The 19,629-nt window shown below is 40.1% G+C and overlaps 2 protein-coding genes across 2 annotated transcripts in view; one reads left to right on the forward strand and one right to left on the reverse strand.

Annotated features, from left to right (window-relative positions):
* LOC143343773 (uncharacterized) overlaps window positions 1-7,078 on the reverse strand; it is a 35,361-nt gene extending 28,283 nt beyond the window's left edge. Inside the window, exon 1 of the mRNA XM_076769002.1 lies at window positions 6,175-7,078. Coding sequence (XP_076625117.1) covers window positions 6,175-7,053 — 879 coding nt within the window. The 5' untranslated portion in view covers window positions 7,054-7,078. The remainder of the gene's footprint in view (window positions 1-6,174) is intronic.
* LOC143345006 (dynein axonemal heavy chain 1) overlaps window positions 1-19,629 on the forward strand; it is a 96,401-nt gene that overhangs the window by 54,076 nt on the left and 22,696 nt on the right. Inside the window, exons 24-31 of the mRNA XM_076771684.1 lie at window positions 12,931-13,085; window positions 14,146-14,385; window positions 16,526-16,604; window positions 17,258-17,471; window positions 18,375-18,537; window positions 18,595-18,713; window positions 18,900-19,105; window positions 19,396-19,558. Coding sequence (XP_076627799.1) covers window positions 12,931-13,085; window positions 14,146-14,385; window positions 16,526-16,604; window positions 17,258-17,471; window positions 18,375-18,537; window positions 18,595-18,713; window positions 18,900-19,105; window positions 19,396-19,558 — 1,339 coding nt within the window. The remainder of the gene's footprint in view (window positions 1-12,930; window positions 13,086-14,145; window positions 14,386-16,525; window positions 16,605-17,257; window positions 17,472-18,374; window positions 18,538-18,594; window positions 18,714-18,899; window positions 19,106-19,395; window positions 19,559-19,629) is intronic.

The following is a 19,629-nucleotide window of genomic DNA, read 5'->3' on the forward strand; positions in this document are numbered from 1 at the left end:
TTTTATCGAAAAATTTCACACCTTCTCGAATTTTTTTCTCGAAAATGCGTAGGATTTCGAGGGTATGCCTAATGACCAAAAATGATTGTAATTTACCCCTGTAACTAAATATAATTTTTTTAGTATGACTTGAAATTTTTTAATTTTGTCGAAAAATTTCACATCTTCTCGAATTTTTTTTTCGAAAATGCGTAGGATTTCGAGGGTATGCCTAATGACCAAAAATGATTGTAATTTACCCCTGTAACTAAATATAATTTTTTTAGTATGACTTGAAATTTTTTTATTTGTCGAAAAATTTCACACCTTCTCGAATTTTTTTCTCGAACATGCGTAGGATTTCGGGGGTATGTATAATGACCAAAAATGATTATAATTGGTCCCTGCAATCAAAAATAATTTTTTTAGAACGATTTGAAAAATTTTTCCAGAACGATTTGAAACTTTTTAAGTGTTAATAACTTTTTAACGAAGCCTCCGTCAACAAATTGTTATTCTTCATTTTCGTCTTATTTTGGCCTCTAGAATCCCCCATTAAAATTTTTCCCAGGGTTGGCCGAACACTCTGTATAGAGGATGGAGCAGCAACTATGGTCACCTCGATATTCGTTATTTTTGACGTCATTCACAAAAGTTTCACGTGATCGTAACCAAATTGATTATATGCTTTATGTCCCGTGAAATGACTTTGTATTATGGCTGATTGAAATCGCGTAAGCATATTTTTCTGGGGTCCACGAAATATAGAATGCCGTTTAAAAAAATAGAGGTGACATTCAAGCTTTGGAGAACTTTCGGCCCACAAAAAAATTACGATCGACTTGTTATGCTTCCCTCGATACCGTATAATAACTGTGAATAAAGTTCCTTCGTATCCCTAAAAATAACACGGATAATTAAGGGGATCAAAGTTATTGATCCCCTTCTACCGTACATCCACTGAATGTATACAGTAGCTAAGTATAGACAACACTTAAAACGCACTCCACACAAGTACGGATACTAGCTAAATCTAAACATTAGTTTAAATACTAGAGTACTTCTTTTATTATACTTTAATAAAATACAAACTGACGAAACAAAGCCAATCTTGATCGTTGTACAGGCTGTCCCACCCAACTTGAACACATTAAATTGTTATTTTCGTCGATGGTGAAAAAATGTCGTAAGAAAACAAATATTATTTAAGGCCGACGTGTTTTTTTAAAAACGTAACATCTATTTACTACTGAACTATTTTCGATTGATTCGTAAACTGACTTCTATTTACGTTTCGCTCGGAAGCTCGTTTGTAAGATGGAATCTATTAACGAATTTTGTAAAATGATACAGAGGCGAGCAGAAGCTAATTCACGAGGGAATCTAACAGTTTTATTCGTCGTTCGAGAATAAAATTTTCCCGCCACTGGCGTACAACGTCTAAAATAAACATAGACGAAAGCCAATGGGAGCATTCTTTCGTCGTTTCCTCGATATTGAGCCGTTTGGGTTTCCCTATTTCTCTGTCGAAGGGTACTGTCCACTGTCAATTTGCATGTCAAATCGCTTTGTCTTCGGTTCGCGATATTGTACGTCGTCAGTAGGTGGATACAGGGGCGTGATGAGGCTCGAATGAATCGCTAAACGATTTGGTGCATCGCGCTATACACCGATAAATACCGATAATATTGATTTTGGTACTGGCAGCGTCCAAATACTCACAAATATCTATCACGTGGATTTTTATAGGTTCGACGAAAGGAATAAACTAAACTGTTTTCATTGCGTTGACCAAGCCGTACCATATTTCGTTAATTTTACACGTAACCCGTGTAATACTTAAAAGAGAGGCCAGATTTCGACTAGGGTTCGAAACGAGGAAAGATTTGAAGCGAGTGAAGAGCAAAGGAGTTGCAGACTCTGTTATCTGGAGGAGGAAATAGAAATGTTAAGAGAATTTTGAGAGACTAAGGTCAAGGAGAAGAGTGGTTGAAATTGCTAGAAAATGGGTAGAACGAACATGAACAAGAAGATCGCTTAATGCAAAGGGAAAGTAAAATGTCTTGTACTTGGAGTGGTAACTGAAGATGCAATTGAAATGTTACCTCTTTAGAGAGAGAAAATATTACAGATATATGGAAGGAATAAACCAATTACTAGAAACTATCTTTTGTATACCTTCTTGAATTTTTTTCTCGAAAGTGCGTAGGAATTCGGGGGTATGTCTATTCACCAAAAATGCTTGTAATTGACCCCTGTAACTAAATATAATTTTTTTAGTATGATTTGAAATTTTTTAATTTCATCTAAAAATTTTACACCTTCTCGAATTTTTTTCTTGAAAGTGAGTAGAATTTCGAGGGTATGTCTAATGACCAAAAATGCTTGTAATTGACCCCTGTAACTAAATATAATTTTTTTAGTATAATTTGAAATTTTTTAATTTCGTCTAAAAATTTCAGAACCTACTCGAATTTTTTTCTCAAAAGTGCGTAGGAATTCGGGGGTATGTCTATTCACCAAAAATGCTTGTAATTGACCCCTGCAACTAAATATAATTTTTTTAGTATGATTTGAAATTTTTTAATTTCGTCTAAAAATTTCAGAACCTACTCGAATTTTTTTCTTGAAAGTGAGTAGGAATTCGGGGGTATGTCTATTCACCAAAAATGCTTGTAATTGACCCCTGTAACTAAATATAATTTTTTTAGTATGATTTGAAATTTTTTAATTTCGTCTAAAAATTTCAGAACCTACTCGAATTTTTTTCTCGAAAGTGCGTAGGAATTCGGGGGTATGTCTATTCACCAAAAATGCTTGTAATTGACCCCTGTAACTAAATATAATTTTTTTAGTATGATTTGAAATTTTTTAATTTCGTCTAAAAATTTTACACCTTCTCGAATTTTTTTCTTGAAAGTGAGTAGGAATTCGGGGGTATGTCTATTCACCAAAAATGCTTGTAATTGACCCCTGTAACTAAATATAATTTTTTTAGTATAATTTGAAATTTTTTAATTTCGTCTAAAAATTTCAGAACCTTCTCGAATTTTTTTCTTGAAAGTGAGTAGGAATTCTGGGGTTTATCTATTCACCAAAAATGCTTGTAATTGACCCCTGCAACTAAATATAATTTTTTTAGTATGATTTGAAATTTTTTAATTTCGTCTAAAAATTTTACACCTTCTCGAATTTTTTTCTCGAAAGTGAGTAGAATTTCGAGGGTATGTCTGATGACCAAAAATGATTGTAATTGACCCCTGCAATCGATAATAATTTTTTCAGAATGATTTGAAATTTTTTAATTTAATTTTTTAATAACTTCTTAACGAAGCCTCATTCGAAAAATTGATATTCTTGATTTTCATCTTATTTTGGCCTCTAGAATCTCTTATTAAAATTTCCCAGGGGTGGCAGGACTCCTTGTACATGCTCATTCTAAAATTTTTATTAGCGTACGTGATCCGAAACTGTTTGCCATGTTTAAATGGTTCCCAAGCTCGTGAAACGAGAAACTGTGCGGTTTGACACAACATGATGGAGAGATCAATTCGCAGGCAAAAGGGGAACGTTTCGACGTTGAATCCATAAAGATGAATGGTAACGGTTACGTAAGCTGGAGATATTTATACAACGTTCTAAAATAGCTGAGGAACCTCGTTCGGCGTTACCGGCGGCTGGACCAATGGGCGCGAAGAGACAAATTGTACGAAAGAAAAGTCAATGAAATATGTATGCGGTCCAAAAAGGAATCGACGGGCGAGGGGAATCCGAAATCAGTTTCGCGTAATTCGCGTTTTCGTTCGTATCGGGCAATTCCGTAAATGCAACCGAATCTGACACGAATTTATCGCCAGCCACCGCGATACGCCCTGGCTCCGCCGTGAATCATTGTCACTCGCGTTTTGCGATGCACGTTTTGCAATTCTTTTAACCTTCGAACCACGTCCGTCGATTTTCCAATTTTCTTCGCCTTCGTTTCATTTAATTGCACGTAAATATCGACATGGAAACAGAAACGATCAATTTGAACGGACGGCGTTCGCCAAGGAAATGTAACGCGAAGGAATGTTTTTAAAGGTTCACAGAATAAAATTTTGATTACTCGGCAGTATTAAGGGCTGACAGGCTCGATCCGCTCGCGTTGCTCGATCAGCGCGGAGACTAGAATAGAAAAATAGATCGCACGTGTTCTCTGGATTTTGTTCGAGCTCCCTTTTAAAAACAAGTCTGTTAGAAAAATGGACTAGCTTGCTTCTCAAGCACTGGATAGATGTCCAGTCATCGTCTGCTGGGAATGTTCGAGCTGTAAATGTTTTGTTTAAACACTTCTGTACAGCTATATTTGCATTTATATAAATTTCTATCTTGCTCGTTAATTGTGTCTAAGTTTATTATTTCGTATCCCGACCTCATCAACAAAGTCGACACGTACGAGATGTCTCTAAGCGTGCATTTCGTTATGTTTATCTCCGCGGGTAAAAAAATAAGAAATTCCAGGGTTTGTTCGAGCGAAGACAGAGCGAAACAGTGGGCGTCCATTAGCTGTCGAATTCCAGGGACGCAAGGGCGTCCCTTTGTACTACTTGCTAATTCATGCTTCGTAACCCCGAAATAAATTAAACGTCCGAACGGAAAAACAGATCGCCCGGGTACACCCTCGTTCGCTGTCTGTGCGTGGAGAAAGAAACAAAAAAAAAAAAAACACTGTTCCACGAGTCGCCTAATTTTCTTGGATACCGCGGAAGCAATCGTTTCCCTTCTCCGATTCAAACAGCTGTTCCGCGGCGATCGCGAAGGGAGAAAAAGGAAATAACATCCCCGTCCGACGGTGTTGAGGAAAATTAATGGGATTCTTACATGGTCGATCGCGCGGGGCCACGTATTTCGGAGAGAAAGAGATCGGTCAGGAGTTAAGAAAAACGTGGCACCATCATTAACCTTCATAATACGGTGTTCCTCTGGATAAATGTGAGATTCCCCGCACCCGGGCGATCACATTTATCGCGGGGGTGTTACGTTCTTTGCACAACACCTGACAAGAAATTTTTGATAAATGAAATTCACCAAAGACCAAAACTAAGAAATATTATAGGGTAATTTTTGGCCGTAAATAACGAAAGGTGTTTCGAATATAATTTTTCAAAATAAAGCTTCTGATCAAGACGTGATAATCTAGAAAACTAATTAACACAATTTTTCTTAGAAAAAACTTCAATTCGAAGAGATATAAAATTTTTTGCGATCATCGTGAACTAACTAGCTTCTCGAACGAAGCGTCCACAGAATATCCCCTTTGTTTTTTCAGCTGTGATAACGCAAGTTTAGGAGGGTAACTACCCTCCGAAGTTTCAGGCTCCTCCGATGCTATCTTTGAAATTATCGGGAGATACAGACAAGCCTTTTAAACGTATCCCATAAAATTTTTTATGGAAAATAGCATGTGTATATCGGTAAAAAAAAAGATTACGCGTAAACACTGTCATGCTCGTTGCAGCGCTTTTACAAACCATGTACAAATATCTCACGAATCAGGGTTATTATCAATATCAATAAATCGTCCGAAGAGCGTACGCGCAGACGGTACCCAAACGTTCAAGAAAAATGTTTCTTTTTCCACGTACCTATCGACCTCTGCTTATTTATAGATTATGGACCATGATTTATTTAGCAAATACTCATGAATATCGAGAGGTATTCGGTCGCGACTCGACCCGGTCATAAACCGACCGCATGTTCGATAACGCATAATCATTGAGGTATTGCCCGCCACAAACGTCGAGCTGTGAGATATTAGTACCATTAGAAAAGCCAGATACCGGCAAGCACAAAAATTTTGGATATTGGCCAACAATGACAAAAGTTTAAGGGAGTCTATCTTCCAGGGAATTCCGTAGCAACAATGTAATTCATTTTATTTTTAAATAATCTTTGGGGTTTGCTAAATAATGGCACCACCTATTGGCGAAAATATTTAGAGAAGGATATTTTCACCCCAAAGTTGGAAAACACCCTCTAAACATAAATAACCAAGTATACAAATCAAAGTATCACACTTGGATGGAGTCCCTTGTTACGCACAATTTAATGTTCTTCCCTTTAGAATTCGCCATTTTTGCTTCGCGTTTCTCAGTTTAGATTCGTAATGAACGATCGAATCCGAGATTTTTCGAGAAAGGAAGAAGAACGACTCACCGGGATCTGATTCAAGTTGATATCGGACCGTTCTCTGCTGGGGCAGTCGGTGGAGGTGGTGGAGGTCTCTCTGAACCGTCTGCTGAACTTCAATAAATTCCTCATGATCATGGTGTTCATCACGATGATCAGAACGAGCGGGGCGATCAGGCTGGCGATGCTGTCTATGATGCTGATGATCTTCATCGTCTCCAGGTACTCGACCTTCAGGTCACAGTACTCCTCGCCGTCCTTGTTGGGAACGACACCGGCGGTGACGAAGGAGTAAGAGTGGCTGGCCAGAGCCAGGATCACCAACACCAGGACGATCGCCTTCGCCCTGGCGATGGTGCACATGTGGGGCCGGTGCAACGGGTATTGAACCGCTATGAACCTCTCGATGGTGAACGCGACGATCAGCCAAACGCTCAGGGAGCTGCAGACAGCGCTCACGTAGACCAGGGTCTCGCACCAGCCGTCCTTGTTGAACACCTTCCAACCCAGGGTGTTGTTCAGCCAGACCAGGAGCAACGTGACCAGGAAACCGAAGTCGGCGGTGGCCAGGGCGGCCAGGTAGTAGCTGGAGCTGCGTATCCTCAGGTGCGTGTTCAGGAAGACTATGCAGGAGAGCAGATTGCCCACCAGGCCCAGCAGGATGATCGAGGGGATGTAGTACTGATGGAAGAAGTCCAGCAGGAAGTACAACGAGTGACAAGCCTCTATCGGCTTCTCCTCGATGTCCGGGATCGGGTCGTAGCTGCGGTTCCTGTACCCGTAGTGGGTCTGGTTCATCAGCACCGTCGGGGACACGGACCGTCTGACTCGCGTCGAGACGTCCATGGTCGATGACTCCTCCCCGCACCTCGCGTTCAGGTTGAACGTCGACGTCACGGAGAACATTGTCTTCTCGCTGAAGGCGAAGGAAAATATCGAATCGAGTCACCCGTTCGGAAGTTTCGTGGAAACTCGTTTGCGGCGGGGCTGCCTAATTTTCGATCAAAGTCAGTTCGCCAGGCGATGCAGCTAATTACAGTGGAGGCGACGACGTTTCTTACGAGCTTCGTTCGACGTACCAGCTCGAGCCTCGAACGTTCGATTCGTCCGGAAAGTATCGACGTCCACCGGTGACTCGCATGATTCTCGATCGGAGGACACCCCCGTCGCGTCGATGAACACGATTATTCGCGAGCAAAGAACTATGTAATCGGCCACAAATTGCGTATGTTTCTATTAAGCCGAGGAACGATCGATGGCGACGGAGTCTTTTGATTATTCGTCGACGAGCGTCGGCTATCGATCAGGCGCGGCTAGAGAACACAAAAATTGTTACACTGTCCACGCTGGCCCCTAAGTAGAATTATTTACCAATCGTCAGGATTACCAATTAGACGTCAAGGATAATTCAATGGATGGACCTTGACCCGGTCGTCAAAGTTATCGTGGGCGTGGACCATCTATGGACGGTGAGTTCAAAAGTCTCGATGAGCACGCTACACTGGTTGCACTATTCGCACTCGTCTCCCTTAGATTATTCGTCGAGGATTTGGGTTACCAATTAGATGGGTGTATCTCGACGAGGATGAATCGTGAAATTTCTTAAATTGAATTACGGGGGACCCTTCGATCCAGTCGAGTGCTTTAAAGTCTCTCGATGAACCGTGCACGTTAAACTCTCCGCGATCGATTGTCCTCCGTACTCCAGTTCTCAGCCCGGTTTCGAGTTCTCGAGGAACAGTTATCGGTCTCAAGGTTCCGACACTCGTAAAACGCCGGTGGTTCTATCCCTCGACGCCTAGGAACAACAAATACATCTACGATTTATCGTTACACCGTTCGTACGAAAGATAAACTCGAAGGTCGACCGGAGAGGCGCACGCACTTGATCCAGAAATTTCTTCTTTCTTTGGTGATTTCCGCTTGGAGATTAGTACTCGTTCTTCGTGCACAGTTCTTATGGATCGTTTCAAAGTTCTCCAGTGTTATGGTTGCGTACGATCTTCAACGTTGGAAGCTGCTTCTAGGTTTGGAGGCTGATCTTTGGCGTGACCGTAACACCCGGAAACGTTCTTCGATTTTTATTTGCGAATGCACCGAGGATCGAACATTTACGTGTCGTTGGATCCACAGCGGCCGCTGACGCGCCCGATCGAGGGCCCTTCCATGCTTCCGGCCGGTTATCGACGAGTCGAAAGCCTGTCTTCCGAGTCGCTGCGCGGGAATCTTAATCCTCGACCGCGGCCTTGGCGGTCCGCCTGCGTCGATCTATAAATCTTCCAGCCGCGGAACGGAGAACAAGGTCGAAAATACGATACGCGATCCTGATGCTCGGTCGCGGGTTCAACGACTCCACTTTGTTTCTCGACTACTCTCGATTCTCGCGCGCGGAAGCTTCGCTTGTCGCGTCATTCGTCGTTTAACCGACACACCGTATGTGCGTACTCAAAGGTCTTTGAGCCCGGCGATCGACGACGACGTTTTTCGAACGATCTTCGAAATATCGTCTTCGATGAAAAGCTTTCAATATCTATCGTTCGACAGCTGTTTGAAAATTGTCTTACGCGCCGAACGAACTATTTATCACCTTTCTTTGAAATAGTCTCTTGCACTCCGTGAACGATAAATTCCTCCGCTTTTAAATCGCTGGGTATGTTTTCTAAATAGTGCTACCGCGAAGAATATTTGTTATCGTTCCCGGGGGCTGTTCAAAAATTGTTCCATACACTCGGTAAACAATTACGAACGGAAGAAATATCCACCGTCGTTGGTGAGTTTAAAAATTGGGGAGATGAAATTCCTTCGCTGTGACTTCCTTTTTATTTCTGTCCGGCGAACGAAGAACGATCGACGCGGTTCTTTTGAATCGCTTCTCACTCGTTGCACGGTCACTTTCCTCTCGTTTGTTAATTTGAAGAATGCCTCGTGAACAATAATTCCTGTCGCTCGCGTTTCGTTTTCGATCACTGAACTCGAGTTTTACGGATGACTTTGTTATTCGATTTGGAAAATCGCGAGGCTGAGTGAAAGCGAAATCAGAGCGTCGCGCGACGGAAAACGACGTCGGATAAACTGGAGTCGCGATCCACGGCGTCGAACGCGTTTGCCGCCCGGCGAGTTTCATCGCATGCGCTTTGAAAGCTCCCTCGACGCCGGCGACGCCGACGCCAACCGTCCACTCATTCATGGATTCTGTCATCGGTCGATCTACGCGCGATTCGCCCAAAAAGTCAACCGAATTTTCTCACTGACATCGACGAGCAATTTGGATCTGTTAACCTTTGAGTCCATGGCTGATCCATGATCGAGTTTCAAAATTACACACAATGGTAATAATAATAAAATTATTGCCGTAAATAGATCATGAAAATAGGAGTAATCGATCGAAATTTAAGTTGTGATTTTTAGCGTTTAAATCAGCTAAAGGATATGACTCAGATTTCCAATTTTTCATAATCGAGTTTCAAAATTACACACAATGGTAATAATAATAAAATTATTGCCGTAAATAGATCATGAAAATAGGAGTAATCGATCGAGATTTAAGTTGTGAGTTTTAGCGTTTAAATCAGCTAAAGGATATGACTCAGATTTCCAATTTTTCATAATCGAGTTTCAAAATTACACACAATGGTAATAATAATAAAATTATTGCCGTAAATAGATCAAGAAAATAGAAGTAATCGATCGAAATTGAAGTTATTATTTTTAACGTTTAAATCAGCTAAAGGATATGACACAGATTTCCAATTTTTCATTTATAATATGGATACCATGTTTCAGAACTTCGCGTCTCATTATTTTTTGTCCTCTTATACTCTTCCAGAAAATCTTGCAACGTACCGAATGTGCAACCACGTATCACGTACACTCTGTCGTCCTCGTTCAACAAATATTTGTTCCCTTTTTCGAAATTCCCTATGTCTTGCTTTCACCACCAATTTCTGTCCTCTATCTTTGCCCTGTGTTTGAAGATACTCCGCAAACATAAGCGTTCCGCCGTATGAAACTTGGAAAACCTGCTACATCTTGCTCTTTGGATTTTGTTCTTAAGATTTCAAATTTATTTCTCCACGTGTCATGAAATTTTTCAAATCCTGCTAACCGAAACCTTTTCCTTGAAAATAATCCCTCTGTCGTTGATACATTGTGCTCTACTTAAATTCTTCCTTTGCGCTCAAACATGACGGACGAATGCAATTTAAATAAACATTTCTGCATTTCCATTTATTTCTACTGGTATTTCTACTTGTGAAGTGTATTTTCAGTAAACTTCTGCATTTGTAATAATTACATTGTCTATCAGCATCTTAAATTATTTGTAAAAGATTCACAATTTATTGGTATTCCAATATTTTATTATTGAACAAAATTCTGAAGGAATTTTCTCCTTTTGATACTGGACTGGTTTATCGATATTGCAATTTCAATTAGTCGTGAAGTAGATGGAATTACTACGTTCTTCTTGAATTATAATATCATGAGAATATATAGGGTGATTCTGAAAAATGGGATAACCTGTGGCGCTCTTTTAAGCGAAATACAAAGAAAAAAGTTAAATAAAATCTTGAACGATATTAATATCACATATCGTAAAGTATCGTGACATATTCGTCTCTGTTAATTGTATCTGCGCTAGGAAAAAGGACTCTTCAACTCTAGTAATCACCCTATACAGGGTGTTCGGCCAATCCTAGGAAAAATTTTAAGGGAAGAATTTTTTTTTCGTCGAAAAATTTAGGCACGTAATTAGATTTTCGGTAAGGAATTTTTTTCTCGAAAGTGAGTAGGATTTCGAGGGTATGTCTAAAGACCAAAAATAATTGTAATTGACCCCTGCAACCAGAAATAATTTTTCCAGATCAATTTGAAATATTTTAATTTCGCTGAAAAATTTGTCCACCTATTCGAATTTTTTTCTCGAAAGTGCGTAGGATTTCGGGAGTATGTCTAATGACCAAAAATAATTGTAATTGACCCCCACAACCGAATATAATTTTTTTAGAAAGATTTGAAATTTTTTTTTTCCGTCGAAAAATTTCACACCTCGAATTTTTATCTAGAAAGTGGGTAGAATTTCGAGGGTATGTGTAATGACCAAAAATAATTGTAATTGACCCCCGCAACCGAAAATAATTTTTCCAAAATGATTTGAAATTTTTTAATTTAATTTTTTAGTAACTTTTTAACGAAGCCTCAAACAAGAAATTGATATTCTTGATTTTCGTCTTATTTTGCCATCTAGAATCTCCCATTAAGATTTTTCCCAAGGGTGGCCGAACACCCTGTATAGAAGAACGGAGCCTGGAATTTAATTGTACGACGACAGTATGCAGAAGAAAATAACTACGAACCAGTGGCATAGCATTAAATCTAATACTAGAGTGGTAGGAGGCGTTAAGACGGATCAGATTGAACGCTCTAGGTATTTCAGCTATGGAGAAAATCAGATTTTTCTACTGGAATCACAGCCCATACTTTCACGGAAATCTGCTTCCAACGAATTTCTTTTTTCCGACAAAGATTGAAAAAGAATAGTTTTATCTATAATCATAGCATCGTTTCGCGACAAAAGAACGTTCGCAAGATTATTGCTATCCAAACGAATGGGAATGTGAGAGCTTTCGTCATCGCGAATGCAGTTCCGTTGCTTCGTTCTTCTTTCAATTTCGAAAACGTTCGCGTCGTTCGTAAATAGCTGTTTCGTTATACACCGACTCGTTTCACTTGCAGATTCAGCGGAATATTTTACGTAACAGCGAAACGTCAAAGCAATGGACCGGAACGCAAATCAGCGTTGTTCACTGATTTAGAAAATGACAAAAATACGCGCATTTCAGGTCTCGTGGAGTAGCGAGAAAATAAACCCCTATCGGATCCGAAAGCTATCGACGCGTCGAAATGAAACGAAACTTCGATCGGGCGAGGTGGAGGAATTTCGTCGACGTCGTCCTTGAAAAATGACCTTCGCGAATGACGTTTAATGTCGCGACGGAGAAGCCTGGTCGTTAGCAGCGGCGTCGTGCTTCGCATTACGCGATATGACCACGCGTCCACGTGGTAATACAACGCTACGTTTATTAATTTTGATTTGGATAAATCGTCCGGAGTTTGCTCGTGTTCGTTACGGTTTCATTTTCCTCGAATCACCGCGGCAAGACTACACGGATCGGTAAATAATCCACGAGGTACGGGGAAGCAGACGACCTTGACCTTTCATCGCAGAGAACATCCTTCTAATCCTAATCTTCCCTGTTGGGAAGGTTTTAGTTCATTGTTCGTTTGAAAAATATAACGTTGTGAACACCAAAATAATTCCATACTTTTTGTTATTTTTATAACGCAATCCCTGTAAAATTGAGTGTAAAAAATGAATTTTCTATGGGGTTTGAAAGTTATTCGTTTTAATAATGATTGATAATATATAAAAAACTCGTTTGTCCCCTGACCGTATCGGTCTTCGAAGCCAAGAGATTTTACGCAACACGTTCACCGTTTGCGTCTTGAAATTTTTCTCCGTCGAAGTCGGACAATCGCCACGAAACTAATCAAGATGAATCGAAGCACGTTGCGAAACAGAAACCCACTTTTTCATCCAGCAACCATTGTGAAATCCCTACGCGTATTCGACGATCAGCAAAAATATCCTTAAAAATCATACGTGGAGCGTAGGGAGCAATGGAACTGACGATGTCGGAAAATTTTGCTCTTTTTTTTCTTAAAATATTCTATTCGATATTGGGATTATTACATTACGTTCTGAAATATTCTTTTTCCACGCAGTGCTATCAAGTTTTGAAAGAAGCCTGTACGAAGTTGAGGGGCAAGCTGCAACCTAGCGGCAGACCATTCACGACGGTGTACACTTACGTGTTGAATCCGAAATCGATCACTATGGGACAGCTCTACGGCGAATACGATCTGAATACGCGCGAATGGTGAGCGGATTAATAATATTTAGACATCGAACTCTGTTCTTTTCTTACAAAATTAAGAGAGAAAGTATACTGTCCGCTAACAAGATTAAAATATCGATGTTGCAATGATGATTTAGAGTTATCGAAAGTTTCGCGGTCGAACCTACATAACTACGTAATGTGATCTAGATATCGTCCGGGGCCTTTGAGACGGTTTGTACGAATTCCATCGCAACGATAATTAAAAATAATTGGCACAAAGATGGCTGGTAGCCGCGGTTATCGAGAATACAGTCGCGAAATGACTTCACCTCGACTTTAATGCAAACCTATGTTTCATCGATTATCCACATTTCCAAGGAAACATTAATCATTTTGCTTCCATCGATGGGCCACGCATCGAAATCCTGAAGGCTTTCCCGCCCAGCATTCGTTCAATTAACGTTGTTAGACGCTTCCGAATGTGTATACCGTGTTGGTTTAGTTAATCAACGGGAATTAGAAGCGAGTTATTGATGATGGTTCTGACACCTCTAACGAAGGAACTGAAGGAATACATTCGTATATCATGATGATCGGCAAACTCCTGTCGGAGCCAGCTACAAGGAAATTGATATTAACGACCCTACCTAATTAAGTCTAGCGAAAGAGTGACCTAATGTGCCCCCAATTCCTCTATAAAGCTGGACAATTAAATCTTCGAAATCTTCTTCTTTATTACCTAAAAAAAATGTACCTATAAAATATGACACGCGCTCGATGCAAAAGCACCGATATGCGTGCCGTTTATTACGCTAACCCCGTGCTATTATTAACCTAATCTCATGGCATTGTTATCGTTTAGTCAACCAAGATAGCACGTTAAAATCTTAAATTAGAGTGGCACTAAACGCGTTGACACTTCGTATCAGATCGCAAGCATTAACCCCGGAAAGATTAAGGTCAGGAGGGAGGGGGAAGTATCGAATAAATCAATAAAAAAAATCTTTAAAAATAGAAGATGCTTCGAACGAGAGAACGTTTAATTTTCCCTCGAACGATTGCTGGGGATCGTATTCTAAGGCTCTGCTCTATTTTTCAGGACCGACGGTATTTTCTCGACGCTTCTGAGGGCTGGGATAGCCATGGACGACGACAACAGACGCTGGTACGTGTTCGACGGTCCGGTGGACGCTGTGTGGATCGAGAACATGAACACGGTGCTGGACGACAACAAGAAACTCTGTTTAACGTCCGGCGAGATAATGAAAATTTTACCGACGATGACGATGATGTTCGAAGTCGCTGATCTGAGGGTTGCCTCGCCAGCCACGGTCTCCAGGTAGAAGTAGCGCCCTTAAACGATCGTAAAACGGCAAATAAATGTGGTATCAAAGAGACGTTGCAGTAATTTTCCTATATCGAGCCCTGTGCAAACGTTAACAATCAACGTGGTCGCAAGTTGTTTAACGCTAAACCTTTCTTTTTTTCTTTAACGAAGCAACGAAAGTTGTGTTTTGATGTTCATTCGTAAGATGTTCTTTTCTTTTATGTGAAAAAATATTTTAATATTCATCAGATAGAAAATAAACCACCCTTGAGAACGAATTTTGTTCCAAGTCGATACCATAGTTAGTTCTAGAGAAGAGAACTATTTAAGAAAAAGTGCTGGCTAGTAATTACGCAAACATCCTGTATTTAAATTCATGTTCAATTAAATAAACAATTTATGGTCTAGTTTTATCGTACACTAGTCGTACGAACAGTAGGAATTGCTGAAACTTCTTTGGGTACGTAGCGTTAAAGTAAATTTCAAAAGAAACATAGAAGATAGCAAAAATTATAGTAGGTGATATGATCATTAGGTAGAGGATGAAATGCCCTTTAAAATGAGCGTTTGTACGAGTCGATAGCTCTATTAGTTCCGGAGATATAGCGATTTCAATTTCAAGACGCTGCGGTGGCTAGTTTCGGAGATACGGTTTGTTTACGTTTCGTTGTGCGCTCGCGAGTTCATTGATGTCGCTCGCGCGTAGATAGTAAACAGTGCGTAGTAAATTCTTGGAAATACTACGCCGGCACTGGGTCACGAGAGTCACGTACGCGGGGTAGGTCAGCACTAAGCACGTGCGACAAGGAGGTCCGACTCCGCTAGACGAAGACAGAGATAGTCGAATTAAGAAAAATTACCATTTACATAAATTACGATATCTCCGAAACGGGAAGTCGGATCGACAAAAACGAAAAGCCATTTTAAAGGGGAGGCTTTGCCGTTTCTAACAATGCCTCAATAATTAATAAAACACTAATAGTTTCGGAACTGCACGCGTTTAAAGTTTTATGATTTTTTAATACGCATTAATAGGCCTTTCCGAGGCCGAGAACGGAATTTTAAAAATTACCTTTTACATAAATTACGATATCTCGAAAACGGAAAGTCGGATCGACAAAAACCAAAAGCCATTTTAAAGGGGAGGCTTTGCCGCTTCTAATAATGCCTCAATAATTAATAAAACGCTAATAGTTTCGGAACTGCACGCGTTTAAAGTTTTATGACTTTTTAATACGCATTAATAGGCCTTTCCGAGGCCGAAAACGGAATTTTAAAAATTACCTTTTACATAAATTACGATATCTCGAAAACGGAAAGTCGGATCGACAAAAACCAAAAGCCATTTTAAAGGGGAGGCTTTGCCGCTTCTAACAATGCCTCAATAATTAATAAAACGCTAATAGTTTCGGAACTGCACGCGTTTAAAGTTTTATGACTTTTTAATACGCATTAATAGGCCTTTCCGAGGCCGAAAACGGAATTTTAAAAATTACCTTTTACATAAATTACGATATCTCGAAAACGGAAAGTCGGATCGACAAAAACCAAAAGCCATTTTAAAGGGGAGGCTTTGCCGCTTCTAACAATGCCTCAATAATTAATAAAACGCTAATAGTTTCGAAACTAGACGCGTCTAAAGTTTAACTATTTTTAATACGCGTTGTTAGACTGTTCTAAGACAGTGGAAACTGTAGATTCTCTCCTTTCGTCTTTGCTATACGTATATTTCCTATTTACATCGGAAGCTAATCAGAATTTAGTACCAAATGTCCAGTCTTTTACAAAAAAACATAAATCGTCAGACTACATATTTTTCTCAGAAAATAAACAATAAGATTAGAAGTGAATATTGTAAAATTTATTGTACTTATACTATAAGAAAAGTCGTGAAGTTAAGTGGCGCTAAAATAATATTGTGTGTTAGAAATTCTAAACGAAATTTTAAAAACTTTAACACAAATTTAAATTGTAAATAATCTGAATAGCTCCTAAATAGTTTCTAGCCGTTGTACTGTATCATATCATATCATATTAATTAAAACCTTTTTACGTTAAATACCACATAAACGATAGAGAGGAACGTCTAAATAATGCACTGTAACATACGGGTAACGACGAAACTAATTGCACTCATTTTTATCTCGTTCAGATGCGGTATGGTGTACTTGGAACCGGAGGGTCTGGGCCTCGAACCGATTATTAATTGCTGGCTGAAATCCCTGCCTCGAGTGAGTTTTTTACAAATCGATGCCAGTGCAATCCGAGCGTTAAAAACTTTGATAAATAACATCGACCAAAGTTAGAGTCGCTCAACGAGCCGTATTAAGGAAATGAATAACCCGACTGCAATATAGAATTAATCTTGGCGTGATTTTCAAACTGTTCGTTACCCCCCCCAAGCGTTCGAATAGAAAAATAAGTTTCCCCTTTTTAAACGAATTAAGGAATCCTCGTGTTTTTTTTTAAGGAATAATCGAGTTCTCTCTTATCGATTTTCTAATATTAAATTCCAAGCTCTCCGCGTGGAACTAAATGTAATTTGTTTCGCCCGAGTCAACAGAGACGTCGCAAGTTTGATTCAATTTCACTCATTCGGTTTAGTTTTCTAAATAGCGAACGTTTCGAGTTCATTTCGTCGTTCCCGTTTGATCCATTCGACGACGTAATTTAATTAAATTAAACGTTACGGCTAATAGAAATTGGATCTCTCATAAATATGGTAATTTAATTAAAATTTATCGTTGATCTTCAGAAAATTATTCATAAATTAAAAATGCAAAGGTGCTCGAATTATAGTTAAACCGCGTTGGACATTCTCACGGTTAAAATGTTTTTAGGATCGAACGATCGTCCGATGCAGTTTAATTCTTATCGATTGCAGAACATGAGCAATTACGTGGACAGAATCGACGAATTGACTGGTCACTATTTACTTCCGGGCCTGAAGGTTCTACGTAGCAGTCTACGAGAGATCGTCAGCACCGTGGATTGCGGAATGGTGCAATCTTACATAAATCTGATGAACTTTCGTATCGGTCCAATGGCTGGTCGCGAAGGGAAACCTCCGCCTGCCGCCGCTTTCCAAGAGCTCATTCGTAAGAATCAAATTTTAAAATCAAAATTTAAGAACCAAATATAAAATACTGCAACCTTTCCAACACCGATTACCCAAATAAAAATCAACAAATCGAAAAGTTAGAAGTCTTGAAAGCGTGAAAATTGTCTGGTATCGTCCAAAAGCTACGAAAGAATTTAATTTGATTCCGAAGTTACCGACATTATAAAATACGATATCGAAAATAGCAACACGCAGATTTAACAGGAATTTCACATCGACGAAACCAAGAAACTCTGTAATTAGTTGCGTTTGAGGCGCACCACACGTAAGCGGAACTACTGTCTCCGAAATTCAATACATTTACTACTGAAACCGTACTGGGTCGTCGCATTGTTTGAAACCTAATTCAGCCAGCTCGGTAACAATCGATCGTACTCTATATTGTATCAACTTCGGGAGAATCGAACATTGAAATGAATATTAAAACTAATTCTGAGGTACAAAGAAATTTCTAAAGACTTTACGAAGAAAATTATAAAGTTTCAAAACGAGAAACAATCTCAAATAGCAATGGGCATTCCGATCGTCTTCGTTTCTTCTATTGTTCGCGTAAATTTGATCGCATCTCCCCTCAGTTCGTAAGGTCATACTGACTGGGCGTGTAATGGAGGCGAATTCTCCATTTCTGCTCCATCCGCCACGAAATACAGCCCACTCGTTTGCTGTCCTATCTATATAATTTGATCCTCGATAACTCCTCTTACCATGCAATTGACACACATTCCCCTCGTCTCCAACTATATCTATCCCTCCGCCATTCATCCGTATTCCGAACATTCTTCATCAACGTTCGAATACAACTCGATATATTTTGTCGAATTCTTTTCGAAACAAAACGGCTATACGTACCAAAATAAAATCGTCAGTCCATTCGTTCCAGCCAACTTGCTTTCGCCGTGGGCTGCTTTCGCGACAGTTTGGAGCGTGGGAGGGAGCAGCGATTACAATAGTCGTCGAATATTCAGCCAGTGGATCAGAGAAGTGCAGAAGACCCATCAACACGATTTACCGTTCCCAGAAGACGGTTTGGTATTCGATTACAGGTGATCGAATCGTCGATCGGTGTCTCGTCCTTATTCTGAGAATTGTGTCTGTTCCAGACTACACGACGGTGGTTTTACCGACTCGATCGACAGTCAAGAACCCGTTCCGCCCAGATGGGAGAAATGGTTGGACGATATTCCGTCGATCACGATTACGCCGGACACGAGATACGCAGGTAAATTTTCCACGCAAACGATACACGTGTCGATGGACATCCGTTCATTAAACGTTCACCAACCCGGAATAAAATCTCTGAATAATTTTCTTGGGAAAGCGTAACTCTGATACTTTTTATCCGATGAAAACAAATGACACGAAGCTCCCTGCACACTACGACTAAGAAATTAAACGATCCCTACAGACATCGAGGTACCAACGATGGACAGCGTCAGAAGCGCAACACTGATGGGTTATTTGCTGATCAACGATTCGAACGTGCTGTGCGTTGGACCAACCGGAAGTGGAAAAACCTTGACCGTGTCCGGCAAATTATCGAGGGACATGCCCAAGAGATTCATTTGTGATTTTATTACGTTTTCCGCCCGAACCACATCCAATCAAACCCAGGTGCGCCGCTTACTCTGCCTACATAAATGTTTGTCGCCGAGAGAGCAACTTTTTCAACCATTTTAGAATCTGTTTAAAAACCAAATCCAAACATCGACTCGATAGTTCGTTGAAAACAAAATTCTAAGATCAAATGGGTCGAATGGAATGTTTGGATCGTAATATAATAAAAATTTTTGCGAATTAATTAAAGCAGGGGATAAGTAAACCGTGCACATTTGGCAGTTTTTCCACGCCCGGCCACTCGCGTTTAACAGGATTAAAATGTTTACGTTTTCCCGCGAAAAAAGGATCTGATCGACGAAAAGTTAATCAAGAGACGCAGGGACGTTTACGGACCGCCGCTCTTAAGGAAACAAGTTTTCTTCGTCGACGACTTGAACATGCCCGCTCTCGACACGTACGGTGCCCAGCCACCTATCGAATTGATTCGTCAATTTATGGATTTTCGAGGTGAGCGAGTACTCTTGAAACTCGATTAAATTGCCTCGTACGAAGAAGAAACGCGTCGAGTTACGAATTGA

This window comes from Colletes latitarsis, chromosome 1 (assembly GCF_051014445.1).
Source record: "Colletes latitarsis isolate SP2378_abdomen chromosome 1, iyColLati1, whole genome shotgun sequence".
NCBI classification, from domain to species: domain Eukaryota; kingdom Metazoa; phylum Arthropoda; class Insecta; order Hymenoptera; family Colletidae; genus Colletes; species Colletes latitarsis.